The following is a 15,180-nucleotide window of genomic DNA, read 5'->3' on the forward strand; positions in this document are numbered from 1 at the left end:
ATCAGTTTTTAAGTTTCTACAAAGATGTACATTACACAGATATCTTTATAGCAAACAGATGACCATGACAAAAACACTAAATATAAAATTATAATAGTAACTAGCACTTTAAAGTTTGAAAAGTTCTTTATATATATTATCTCATTTTGTCCTCACCACACTTGTGTGATATAGATAGGTGCTATCATCTCCATATTGCAAATTAGAAAATTGAAGATGAAAGTTAAAGACCTGGCCAGGTCCACCCAACAAATAAGCACTTGGGGCAATATTTGAACTCAAATCTTCCTGAATCCAAACCCAGCCTTTGATCTACTGTACCACCTACCTATGTATTATCAATATTCAGTAATCTAAAAACTCTAATTTAGGTTATTTACAAGAAAGGAAGGTAAGCAGAAATACTGGGAAAGGTTAGAAAGAAAGTAAGTTTTCCTACAAAATGATGACTAATTTAACTACTAAAACTACAGCAATTTTAATTTAATATACCGATAACTTGGGGGGAAGAATTATTTATATTCTAAATATCAGTACTGTGGATTTCTTTCCCAGCTATGTAGTTAACCATTTAAATAACAAAAGGTAATATCAGTTTAATCCCCCACATTTCTTCTAACAAATAATTGAGGTGTGTAATCCAATGAGAATTATATTGGGCTTAAAAGGAAAGAACATTTATATGTTAATGAGCATGTCAGATACACAGAAAATTCACTTCACAAAAAAAAATGCAAGGCACCATCCAATTTTCCCCTTCTACCTGCTCCTTTCACTTCAATTCATCCTAGCAACTCAATTTTTGCAATGGACAAGCAGTTCTTTTTGTCCGAATAATACAAAACATGTACTAAAATATTACTGTGCTTTCTTTTCAACCTTTCCTTAGAAAAAGGATTTAAAAGGACTTCCTTGTTGTACTTCAGACAATATGAAAACAAGGACAAAAAGGCATGGAAATTGTCAACTGAGCAAGTAATTATTAGCAGAATATATGCTTGGCAAGCCACAAAGCAAGATTTTTTTTCAGATAAAATACAACACAGACAATCTGCTCTTATCTAATGGAATTGACTGTATTTAAATTCAAAGTACAACACTTTTTCCTAGACAGAGAGAATTCAGAACCTATAAAATTCCATTTTAATGAAACTACTTAGCATCATATTACTTGCCTGTGTTAAGATGTAATTTCTTTGTGCCTCTTCAATGGAAACAAAGCTGGCATTGATATAATCATTTTCAGTATTTTGCAGTTTAACACGACTATGATCATCTAAAAATAAAAACAAAAATGATAAACCATAAATTACTCCAGAATATATTTTCTCAGAAACAGTTATAGCTTTTATTAATCATCATGAAATTATCCTCTTGTTAATTATTCAACAGTTAGAAAGGTAACAAGAATCAAGTCAGTATTTTTTGTGGTATAAATCATTAATGATGACTTGTTTTTTTTAAAAATGAGAAATCCTACAGTACAATAAAATAAAATCCCTTCCTTACTGAAAATTAAATACTTACTTTAGGGCAATGAACTCTGCTTAAGTAATGACTGGTCTGCTTAGAAAAAAAAATTGGCTACAAGAAAGTTAGGACTAGATTTATAGAAGCAGCCTATTTCACTGTCCTTACTTATGCAATACTTAAGATGCATTTTTGTTTTGAAATGTTTTAATAACTGCTCATAAAAAAAGCCCCAAAGGTAGAATGTAGATTATTCCTACTTTTGATTCACCAGGTTGAAAAAGAGGTTTCATAATCTGTAAAATATGGTTCAGTAGAAGCATAGCCTTAAGTAAGAGATATGTGAAGACAATTTCCTTCACTCCTCTGCAGAGGTGGAAGGATCCATGGGGATAGAACATTTTATATATTATCAAGGTTGTTTTATGTACTGATTGGTTTTGATTTTCTCCTTCCTCCTCCTTCATCCCCGCCATTTCTTTCAAAAAAAAAAAATATATATATATGTATATACATATTTGTTATAGGGGATGATTTGGAAGAGGGCAGAAAGAAGAATACAGGGGGATATTCAGGGATATTAAAAGCAAAAGATATTTTTAAAGCATATAAATTTTTTAAATGAATATGCTTTATAATTTAGGTATAAATTGCTGTTCCTTTTATATAAGATAAGATTTCCTTAAAATCAGAATTCACTCATTTCAAGTTTAGGAAAATTTAGATATAGACTGGGCAAAAAAAATACGTTTCATATAATTTATAAGTACATAAGGGAAAAATATTTAAGAGGTACAACTTTAAGAAGCCCAGTCTCTAAAAGACACACATAGGTTATTCCATACACATATTCACTTCAAGAAAATTTAAAAACCGATTGTAGATATCTGCATAAAGAACAGAGCTGTTAATCTGAAATCTTGAAAGCACAATTTCAGATATGTATAATTAAACTGGGATTGTGAAAATAAATGAAATGAATTGAGGTTTGTTGCTTAATTCTACAGAAAACTATGTATACAATAATTTTACAATCTAATTTACAATTTGCTGCCCTCAAATCTTACAGTTTTTAAAAAATATTTTTAAGCTAAAAATCTTCTAGTTACACGATCTCCAAAGAAAAGAAAATGCTAACGGGTTTTACTTTCATGTATCAATTTATCTGAGATGTTTCTGCTGGATTGAACCCAAGACCTTTGTAAATATTACATGTCATTTGCCAACAGGAAAAACTAAGATCTTGTTATAGTAAATCACACATACTAGTGTTCTCGGAAAGATGAGGTCAGCAAGCATTGTTTTTTTAACAGTTTAATCACCCTTTAACTGCTTTATTATGTTGGGGAAGAGAAAGCCAGCTACACAATTAACAAAATAAAAACCACATATCCCAGAAAGTTAGCTCACTATAACAGGAAATATATGAAAATGCCTCTTCATAATGCCAAATAAACTCTAATTTCAAAGTACTGCTAAAATATAGCACCAAAGGACTTTGTTTCCTTGTGTAAAGCATAGAAGCGACATAAACACAAAAAACAAAGCACTATCAACTACACAGCTGGTACAAAATAAAGACTTCAAATAGGAGCAATTCAGTAGGGTGCTGTGATAGCCACATTACAACGCCAGCAATGAAACAGGTCAACAACTGGACCTCTCTATATTTCAGAAATGGAGGGATAAAAGAATTTCCATGCTTTTTTTCCCCCAATTTTAAAGCACCTCAACTAGTATCACCTCAATACTTTAAGAATGAAATGTTCACATTTTAACTTAATCTCACTTCTTTCAACTATTTCTCCATAAAATTTGTTTATATCAGGGTCACAAAACCAGCAAAGGTGCTCTACTGGAGCTTCAAGATTCTAGAAGAAATCTTTCAGATTTCACAGATGACAAATTTATTTAAAAAGAAACTAAATCAATAAAAATGATCTATTTAGGATCTATCCCTTTATTGCAAATCTGTCCCCAAAACATCTCTAGCAAGCTGAAGGAACATTTGGAGGTAGGAGGATGGGTGGAACGAACCTATGCCTAAAGATCAAAGTGGCTTTTTTCTTTCATTTAAAAGATAGTAAAGTGTGTATACATTATGATATTCTAAAACACTTTTAAAAAAGGAATTTGCAAAAAGTTGAGGAATCAAATGGACTCCATTCATAGTGGAAGTGGGATTTTTTTGGCATTAACTACAATGCATACTACCTTAAAAATGGCTTATTTGAACAAAAAAATATTTAAACATTTTCAAAAGAAGTGAAACTATCAAAGTCTTTTAAATGAACATTGAAAAAATGACTGCATGATTCATGATTTCCAGCACAGACTTAACAATAAAAGTAGGGCACTGCCACTTCTCCAATTATAGAATCAAAACACTTAAGTATCTAAAATTCTACTTTCAAAGTGCCAACTCCTTTCCTTAAAACTGTCCAGATTCTTACAACTCCTCCTGCACCAATTCATCTCTTAATAACCTATCCACAATGTACCAACTGTTCCATCAATAAATTCCAAGTTAAGTTTTAATTTCTAAAACAGAGTAACCAGAAAAATGCCTTCCCTGCTCCACACTTTATTCTGCCTTTGTAACTCAACAGTGAATTAACAAGATATATTCTTGCAATTCTCTGTGCTGTAAAATGAAGACCTTTAAATCTATAACATACTTGTTTATTGTTATACAATTATTTATATAAGCTTCTCTAATTCTCTTTTTAAAAAAAAATTGTGAACAGAGAAAAATGCAATCAATAGAAATGGTGGTTCAAACTCTATTGCTTGACATATCACAAAAACAACCAAAACCACACTTCCACAGGAAGTCTGATTTCAACATCTAGTAACATCAGTCACAGAAGTAACAGTTTTTCTAAATGACATCTGCTTTAAACTCTTGTCACTGAGGTTTTTAAACATACTAATAATAAATACCATAAGGAAACATAATATATTACTAACCTTCAAGTCATAGATTATTTAAAAATAAAACAAACTTCTGAAACCCAACCCCCACAACAGTAGGTTTTCTGAGAAATGGTTTCTTCTGTCAAGAAATGACTAGTTTTAGACCTGAACTCAGCTGACAAGACAGATTAGTTTCCTCTTTCAATATTGTCAAAATCAAGTTCTTTGCTTCCTTTGATAATTTCACTCAGTTTGATCCCCATTATGAAGATACATTTATTTTCTCTTCTGTCTACTTTTAGAAGTTGAAGATAGGATTTATACTCATAACGAGCTCTTAAAGGCCAAGTTAAAATAAAGACCAAATACACACTCATCTTATCATTGTTTCACTGGGCCAAAAAGGTTGAGTTTCTTGATATAGCTTTTGAATCTGCTTTTTTCCGATTCAACTATTCTAAATGATTGGGTGAAATATCTGTTAAATTGAAATGAAACAGTATATATTTGTATACTATTTTCTCTAAAGAATTCAAAGTATTTTAAAGAAATTTCATTTTGCCTCAAATTTTTAAAAGATCTAAGAATGATACAATTTATACCATATACCACCTTCTCTATCTGGATACTTCTGGAAGCTTTTCTCTTGGTTCCTATGACATTACTCACATTAAATGCTTATTGATTGATTACTTTCTCCAAGTTCTTTTCAATCTCCATAGATGGATAACTGTTCACTGCCCACCCCCTAATGTAGATGTTTCCCAAGACTGTCCTGAGAAGCTTGTCTCTATACTTTCTCCTGATTTGCTCTTAAGGCTTCAATTACCATCTTTTTGTGGTTGATTCCTAAATCTATGTCTAGTCGATCTTTCCTAAGTAATTTAAGTCTAAATCTGCCCCTCTTCCAAACTTACCTGTTTCTTTCAAGGCTGCTACCATCCTGCTTGTCATCAGGCTAGTAACCTCAAAATTATTGTCTCTTCCCTGTCAACCCAATGCAATACAACCCAACAAGTATGTTCTACGCAACTATGTTAGACACAGAAGAGTCCAAGACAGTCCCTCCAGGACTTTACATTCTACAGTGGAGGGATAGCACATACACATACATAAATGAATCAGTCAACAAGCATTTATTAAGTGCCTTCACTGTACAGCCTAGGGATACAAAGACAAAACTGAAACAAGTCGTGGTCCTTAAGGAGTTTAAGTATATAATGTGAAAAGGGAAGGAGGATAAGGGTATTTGATGTAAGTCAAGAAGATATGGGTTCAAACTCAACCAGATGTGTAACCGTGAACAAGTCATCTTATCTCTCTGTAGCTCAGTTTTCTCATAGAATCATAGATTTAGAGCTGGAAGAAGTCACTTGCAAATAGAGATGAAAACACTTACCTCATAGGATTGTTATGAATATCAAACAAGATAGCATATGTAAAGCATTCTGTAAACCTGAATGTGCTATATATACATATATTATTTTTTAAGACATTCTGATCTTTTGTTTTTAATACCACTTTCATTTCTGAATACATCTCTCCCTGCTTCCCTATCCAGTAAACCATTCTTTATACAAAGAAAGAAAAAAAAAGCAACATAGCAGAACCAAACAACACATCATCAAAGTTCTCTACACCCAGTCCTGTAACTCTACAAAGAGGAAGAAAGTGCATTTTTTCAGCTCTTCTCTTGGGCCAAGTTTGGCCCTTATAATTAAACTGCATTAAGTGTAATATTTTAGTCTTTTCATTAATATTGTTGTAATCACAGAACAGTGATTACCCTAGTTATACCTAATTAATTCTGCATCAGTTTGTATAAGTCTTTCTATGATTTACTGAACTCTTTATATTTAAATACTTTTATATTAAGTCATGGTGTAATATATTAATATATAAAACTTAACAATTATATTAATAATTAATAACATACAACACACAATTACATTTATTATATATTGCACATAATTATATTAATAATATATAAAAAACACAATCACAAGTTATCTCGCAATTTCCCAATTGACAAGCATTTTTGTTTAGGCTGCTATGGCGTATCCATCACAAGAATCTCTGGATCAAGGCTTTGGTTATTTTAGCCACTTTTTATCATAATTTGGATAGCCATGTCTTTATTTCCCACCTGGCTGTACCCCTCTGGAGTACACGACCCTATGAAATAACTAGTTAAAATGTTCTCTTTTTACAAGTGAATTTTTCAATGACTTGCCCAGACATATTGCTAAGTAGCTTTCCCTCCTGGGTCTTCTACTAAATCCTCTGTAGCCCACTTCATTTCACTGCTATGCTTCTCCAGTTACCAAGTACTAATTATTTGTCCTTACATCAAATACTGCTGATTGAATCAAAAAGTATTAAAGCTACATGGGGCCTTAAAAGTAATCCAATTCAATCACCTTGTTTTACAAATAGGAAACTGAGGTTCAAAACTTGTGACTTCCCAAAGTCACACTGCTCTTTCTCTCTAATCTTCAATCTTTCCCTACTTACCTTCTTGGCTAAATTCCTTGAAAAAGCTGCTAAATTGGTACCTTCAACTTCTCCTCCAACTTGCCTCTAAACATTCTGCAATCTGGCTTCTGAGTTCTTCAACTAAAACTGCTCTCTTCTAAGTCAGTAATAATCTCTTATTTGTCAAATCTAACAGCTTTTTCTAAATCCTCATACTTCGTGATCTCTGCAGTCTTTAGCACTGTTGATCACCCTTTGCTGGACATTGTCTTCTCTCTAGGTTTTTTGACATTGCTCTCCTGGTTCTTCTTATACCTATCTGACCACTCCTTACTAGCTGCAGGTGTTCCTCAAGGCTAGGCCCCTATTCTCTTCTCTTCTCTTCTCCCTTCACACTATCTGGTGGTGATCTCATTAGCTCCCAAGAATTAAATTATTTCTATACAGCTGATTCACAGATTTGAACGTCCAGCCCTAAGTAAAATATATATTACAAATGAAAATAAAGATGTATATCTTTATATTGAAATAAAGATGTAATTTTTTCCCATCTAAGTTCACAACCCCCCTGAAATCTATCCAGACCTTTTTCTTGGGGGAGTGGGGGCGGGGAGGGAATCTCCTGCTATAGACACATGTAGTTTTCACTGCTGAATATTCTTTTTTTGCTTTTACTCCTAAAGTCAAACAAGAAGGTTTCCCCTTCTCTTCCTAACTATAACTTCATAGTTAAGTGTACACCTGGCCAAACAGTCCCACAGGATCTGAAAGCCAAAGGAGGAGGGATAAGAATGATTCCAATTCTATTCCTCTCCTACCCTTCAACTGATTAAAATCCTCAAAGATCCTAAAGCCTAGATCACAAATAACAATTTGCTTCCTCAACAATCACTATCCTAGAACCCATAATAGTAAGGGACCAACCATAACAGAGATATGGGATGTCTCCTATGCAAAAGAAAAAGCTAAGAAGACATTTAGGGAACTGTCACACCACTACTCCAATCTGGACACAGACTGAAGATGGCAACACACCCTTCTTTCTCCAGCCTTCCTAAGGCTATAGCTAGATAATTCTTTAATCTCATTTGGTCATATAAATCTTTTGTTTGTTTTTTTTGGTGAGGCAACTGGGGTTAAGTGACTTGCCCAGGGTCACACAGCTAGTAAGACATATAAATCTTTTGAGTGGGTTTTTTCTCATTTGTCTGATACAATTTCAACTCCTCGAGGACAGGGACTGCTTCATTTTTGTCTTTGTTATCTCCAGCACTTAGTACAATGTCTGGCATACAACTAGTATTCAATAAATGCTTGTTGATTAACTGGTTTTCTTTACCTAATGCAGGTGCTGAATTACCAAATAATCACTTACTTTTGGAGAGGTCTTTGTAGCCAAATATAGGAAGTGAAATAGGGGAAATGGTTATGTCTCCTTGTTTTAAAACTCAAACAAATAACCTTCATTCTAATTTGCTACAGGAAGTGGCCCAAACTGAGGCGAGTCCTGGGAATGTCTGTAAGCAGCAGTGACAAGAACCAATACGTAGAAAAGATTGGGTTTAGAAATTGAAGAAATGTACAGTAGGAAGTAGGGTCTACCTGAGGCCTGTCAGACAAGAATTTGGGTCTGCTGGTCTAGGTCAATAGTATCCAAAATAGGGTGTACAAGAGATACATAATTTTATACACTAATATTCATGACAAAATAAATCAAATTTCTATCGCTACTTATTTACGTATGCCTTCTTACGTAGAATTATGGATTATATTACCTACTTTTAACTAAACTAACCCACAAAAAAAGGACAAGTGGCCTGTAAAGAAAATGAAGTTTGGAGATAGAATAAATAATGTCATTCTAAGAAAAAACATTTGGCAGAGCTGACATTTCTACTCCTAGTATCTGCTATATTAAGAGATTAAAAACGATGGCAATCTAATAAGATCTGGCAAGAAGTTGAACCCCCCAAATCGAAACTGTAAAGATTTTTTGAAATACAAACTTACCACTACCACTAATGAGGAACCTTGAATTGTGTATATCGTGATGTGAGATATTAGCTAATGATCCTATAAAGCCATAGGTATTAGAAAGATATTTAAAAACTAAATCTTTTGTTGCCAAAATTTATGTATCACCTATATAAACTCTTATCTACACACTTTAAACTTGGAAACAATTTTCTAACCTGTTTAAAAATCCTCAAAATATTTCAGTCGGCTCTGAACCCTTTAATTAAGAATATAAAAATGCAATACTTTCCAATACCTTTGTGAGTTATCTTTTTCAGCTAGGATAATCACTAAAACTAAATATTAAAAGAAATTGGATTTAGAACAAGAATGCAAACTGCTGGATACTCTCTCCTCTCTAGATTTCTGTGACACTGCTCTCTCTTGGTTCTACTCCCTTCTATCCAACCATTTCTACTCAGTCTTCCTTTCCTGGGTCTTCATCAAGATCACACCCAACAATAGTGGATGTCCGTCCAGGTGCTATCCTGGGCTCCCTTTTCTCTCTCTCTCTGTCAGTCTCTTTCATTTAATTTTTTTTTCTTTCTTTCTTTCTTTCTTTCTTTCTTGTTTTCAACATTCACTTCTATAAGATTTTGAGTTTTAAACTTTTCCCCCTCTCTCTTCTCCCCCCAAGACAACATGCAATCTGATATGTTATACATGTACAATGAGATTAAACATATTTCCACATTAGCCATATTGTGAAAGAAGAATCAGAACAAATGGGATAAACTACCAGAGAAAGGAAAAAAGAGAGAAAATAGTAAGCTTCAATTTGCATTCAGACTCCATAGTTCTTTTTCTGTATGTGGACAGCATTTTCTATCATGAGGCCCTTGGAATTGTCTTTGATCATTGCACGGCTGAGAAGAGCTAAGGCTATCAAAGTTGGTCATCGCACAATGTTACTGTTACTGTGCACAATGTCCTCCTGGTTCTGCTCACTTCACTCAGCATCAGTTCATGTCTTTCCAGGTTTTTCTGAAATCCACTTACTCATCAGTTCAATCATTTCTACGCAGATAATTTCCAAATCTATATATGAGGCCCTAATCTCTTTCCTGAGCTCCAACTGCTTCCTGGATATCTCAAAACTGTATGTCCTAAAGACATCTTAAATTCAACATGTCCAAAGAAGAACTCATTATCTTCTACCACCCCAAGAAAAAAAAATTCCCATTTTTGACCTTTTCTATTACTGCCAAGGACATTACCATCCTCCCAGTCACTCTATATGGTAATCTCCATATCACCTTCAGTTCATCATTTTCACTCACCCCGCATATCCAAAAGATCATTACCAAATCTTGTTACAACAATCACATCTCTTGTATATGTCCTCTCCTTACCATTTACATAGCTACCACCCTAAGAGAAGAGTTCCTGATCAAATAAAAGATAAAGAGAATAACAAGAGAAAAAATGGATGGTTTTGATTGCATGAAATTGAAGAGCTTTCTTGCACAAACAAAATAAATGCAGTTAAAATGAAAGGGTAAGTTATCCACAAAAGGAAATGTCTGCAGCAGTTTTCTCTGATAAGATACAAGATGGGAATTGATTTAAATAAGTAAGAAATAAGAGCCATTACCCAATAGCTAAATGGTCAAAAGATAAAAACTGACAGTGTTCAAGACAAGGTATCTAAGTAACAATGATCATAAGAAAAAATGCTGCAAATAACTAATAGTAACAAAAATTCAAAATAAGATCACTTTAAGGTTCTACATCATACCTACCAGATTGGCAAAGATGACAAAAAAGGAAAATGACAACGGTTGGGGGAGAAATGTGGCAGGACAGTCACACGAATGCATTGTTGCTGGAGCTATGTATGAATTGGTTTAGCCATTCTAGAAAATGACATGGAACTACACCTAAAAAGTCACCGAGTACACTTTTTCAGAATGATATCACTACTAGGAATAAAAGAAAAAAGGAGCATCATGTACAAAAATTTATATCATCATATATAAATGTAATGGAAGACTACTGAGCCATAAGATATGTTAAACTGGATGAATTTAGAGAATCTAAAAACTGAACAAATTGATGAAAGAACTATGACTAAATGCAATGACCAATGACAGTTCCAGAGGACCTATGATGAAGCACACTATCCTCTTCCTGATAGTGGACTAAAGGTGCAGAATAGGATGTGTATTTTCTGACATGACCAATGTGTGGATTTGTTTTGCTTGCCGGCTTATTTGTTACAGGGGAGGTTTTTGATTGGTTGTTTGGTTTTTTTTTTTAAAGGGAAGAGGGTAAGGTGGGACAGAGGGGAGAACTGATGGAAATACAGTGATGTCCCTCAAAAAAAGAAGCAAAAAAGAAAAGACTGTCATTAAAGAATGTAAAAATGCACAGAAGAGAACAAAAGGAAATTGAGAGGGAAAAGACTGCAAAGTAGCTTTGAATTAATGTGTTGAATGCATTATGTATTTTTAAAAATGAAAACCGCAAATATAATGCAGCTAAGATTAGAAGGGAAAAAAATCTTTTCCGCAATTTTCTTTGATAAAAGTCTCATTTCCAAGATACATAAGGAACTGATTCAAATTTATAAGAGTAAGAGCCATTCACCAATTAATAAGTAGTGAAAGGATATGAACAGGAAGTTCTCAAGGAAAGAAATCCAAGCTCTCTTGACACAAAAAAAAACATTCCCAGTATTACTGTGCTATAGGAGATGATGAATATGATCAATACATGTAAGCATGGAAAGATTTACATGAACTGATGCAGAGTAAAGTATGTACAAGAAAATAATATGCACAATGACTACAATAATGTAAATTGAAAGAAATGTAACACAATCAACAATGTTGAAACATTAAAATGAATAAGCATAGCTTCAAAGAAAAGATATGAGAAGATATTCTCACCCTTGTACAAAGGTACCCAATGATACACTACACATATTTTCAGATCTGAGGTTCTAATAAGTTTGGTTGTTTTTTTTCCTCTTTAAAAATATCACTGTTTTATTGGATGACTGTCTGAGAAGGAGAGGGATACTGGAGGAAATTTTGATGATGTAAAAAAAATAATAAAAATTTATTCTTAAAATGAAAAATGTTCCCAATCATTAATAATTAGAGAAATGCAAAATAGAGCAACTTTGAAGTTCAACCTTTTACTAAAGAGACTGGCAAAGTTGGCAAAAAAAAAGAAAATGACAAATGTTGAAAGGGATATATTGTGGGTTATGCTATGAATTGGTCTAGAATGAGACACTCTATAAAGTAATTTGGAACTAACCTCCCAAAGTCACTAAACTGTACATACCCTTTGACTTAGGGATAACCATACTAGCCTATAGTCCCAAATCAGTTAAAAAAAAAAAGTTCCTATATATACAAGAATATTTATAGCAAACCTTTTTTTAGTGGCAAAAAACTAGAAATTAAGGGACTGTTGATAAATTAGGGGAGTGGCTGAAAAATTATGATATAAACCTATAATGCAATTCTATTCTGCAGAAAGAAATAATGAAAGAGATGGTTTTGGAGAAACCTGGGAAGACTTGCATGAACTAATGCAAAATGAAGGAGCATATCAGGAGAACCATTTATACAGTAAAAATAAACAGTTTTGAAAGACTTAAGAACTCTGATCAACATAATAACTAACCACCATGATTCCAAAGGACCAATGATGAAAAATGCTACCTGATATCCTAGGAGAGATGATAGATGAGATTTGGTTTTGGAAGGGATCAATGTGGGAGTTTATTTTGCTTGATTACTCATACTTGTTACGAGGACTTTTTTTTCTTTTGGGGGAGGGAAAGAAATGCTTAACAATTGAACAAAAAAAGCAAGACGTACATCATAAATATTCATGGTTTCATAATACCTCTTTCTTAGTCTGTTCTTTTTATATATTGTCGGTGGTCATGGAACAGTGTGTGAAACTGACTGGCTCATCTGGAATGAAACCTTTAATGTTGGTTCACAAGCACAACGCTCTGGATTGCACGACACAGAGAAATAAAAAACAAACTAATTTGAAAACATGACCAGTTTTCATCCCCGCAAACTTTAAACAACAACTGGGAGCAGATGAAAAGCCCTATTGTATTTATTAAAAGAAGCAGTCTCAATCAGACTAAACTACACTGTATGTTTCAAGGAAGACATACACTGGATATCTGCTAAAATCACTTCAAAATTAGCTGGCTGTTACTTTTTTTTCCCCAATTACATGTAATAACAATTTTAAACATTCATTTTCAAAAATTTTGATTTTCTTTTCTTTTTGTTTTTGAGTTGGTTTTTTTTTGTTTGTTTGTTTGGCTAGGCAATGGGGTTAAAATGACTTACCCAAGGTAAGTGTCAAGTGTCTGAGGCCGGATTTGAACTCAGGTCCTCCTGACCCCAAGGTTGGTGCTCTATCCACTGCACCACTTAACTGCCCCCAAAATTTTGATTTTTAAATCCAAATTCTCTCCTTTTCTCCTTGCTACTCTCATTAAGAAGACAAGCAATTTGATATAGGTTATACATTTGCAGTCATGCAATGTGTGTATATGTGTGTGTGTATACATATATATGTTCTATGTTATGGTTAGACATGTATAGGTTATACATGTGCAATCACGCAAAACATTTCCATATTAGTAATGTTGCGAAAGAAAACAAAGACCAAAAGGAAAAAAAACAAAAAAATAAAGCAAGTAAAGAATAGTATGCTTTAGTCTGCATTCAAGACTCCATCAGTTCCTTCTCTGGAGGTGGATATCATTTTTTATCATGAGTCCTTTGGAACTGTCTTGGATCATGGTATTGCTAAGTCATTTAGAGTTGATCACAGTACAATATTCTTATCACTGTGTATAATGTTCTCCTGGTTCTGCTCACCTCACTTTACATCAGTTCATCTAAGTGTTTCTAGGTTTTTCTGAAAGCATTCTGCTCATCATTTCTCATAGCACAACAGTATTCCATTACATTCACATACCACAACTTGTTCAACCACTCCCCAATTGATGGGCATCTCCTCAATGTCCAATTCTTTGTCACCACAAAAAGAGCTGCTATAAATATTTTTGTATAAATAGGTTCTTTTCCCTTTTTTTTCCTTTTTAAAATCTCTGGGATGCAGACCTAATAGTGACATTCCTGGAACAAAGGATATGCATGGTTTTACAGCCCTATGGGCATAGTTCCAAACTGCTCTCCAAAATGATTGGATCAGTTCACAACTCCACCATCATCAGTCCCAATACTGTCCCAATTTTTCCTCATCCCCTCCAACATTTATATTTTCCTTTTCTGTCATATTATCCAATAGTATAGGTGTGAGGTGGTACCTCAGAGTTATTTAATGTGCATTTCTCTAATTAATAGTGATTTAGAGCATTTTTTCATATGATTATAAATAACTTTGATTTTTTTATCTAAAAATTGCCTGTTTATATCTTTTGAACATTTATCAATTGGGGAATGAATTGCATTCTTATAAATTTGACTCAATTCTCTCTATATATTTGAGAAATGAGGTCTTTATCAGAGAGAGTTGCTGTAAAAAATTTTCCCCATTTTTCTGCTTTCCTTCTAATCTTGGATACATTGGATTTGTTTGTGCAAAAATTTTTTTAAATTTAACGTAATCAAAATTATCCATTCTACAACCTGAAATGCTCTCTATCTCTTATTTGGTCATAAATTCTTCCCTTACCCATAGATCGCTTATGGTATCACCTTTACTGTCTAAATCATGTACCCATTTTGACCTTATCTTGGTATACAGCGTGAGACATTGGTTTATACTTAGTTTTTGTCAAACTACTTTCCAATTTTCCCAGCAGTTTTTTCAAATGGTGAGTTCTTGTCCCCAAAACTGGGATTTTTACATTTATCAAACACCAGATCACTATGATCATTACCTACTCTATACTGTGTACCTAATCTATTCCACTGATCCACTTCAGGTAGTTTTTCTAATCAAACACACAGTTAACACTGTTGCTTTGGTATTATACTTAAATTTACATTACATTTAACTATTTATAAGTCCTAACTCCACTCCCCAACCACCACTCCAAGCTCAATTGTACCTTCCCCCCCCCCCCACCAAATCCCTAAGTACTTACATGGGCTGACATCTCTGTATCTGTTTCGATTTCTATTTTCTAGAGATTTCGCCACTTTATGAGGGTAGTCATGGGACTGATTTCGAATTTCCTTAAAATAATAAAAATATAATTTAATAATCAAACTTCTCATATTGTATACAACAAAATAAAGACTTTCCCAAGTAACCAAACTATCTTCAAGGTAAGCATGTGCAAGA

General features: G+C 33.5%; 1 protein-coding gene across 3 annotated transcripts in view; it reads right to left on the reverse strand.

The window, feature by feature from the left end:
• PTPN2 (protein tyrosine phosphatase, non-receptor type 2) overlaps nt 1–15,180 on the reverse strand; it is a 98,841-nt gene that overhangs the window by 59,694 nt on the left and 23,967 nt on the right. For all 3 annotated transcript variants that reach the window (XM_027852353.1, XM_027852354.1, XM_027852352.1), the window contains exons 2-3: nt 14,981–15,071; nt 1,176–1,276 (exon numbers count right to left, since the gene is read on the reverse strand). In XM_027852353.1, coding sequence (XP_027708154.1) covers nt 1,176–1,276; nt 14,981–15,071 — 192 coding nt within the window. The remainder of the gene's footprint in view (nt 1–1,175; nt 1,277–14,980; nt 15,072–15,180) is intronic.

This window comes from Vombatus ursinus, unplaced genomic scaffold (genome assembly GCF_900497805.2).
Source record: "Vombatus ursinus unplaced genomic scaffold, bare-nosed wombat genome assembly UNPS02009573.1, whole genome shotgun sequence".
In the NCBI taxonomy this organism is placed as follows: domain Eukaryota; kingdom Metazoa; phylum Chordata; class Mammalia; order Diprotodontia; family Vombatidae; genus Vombatus; species Vombatus ursinus.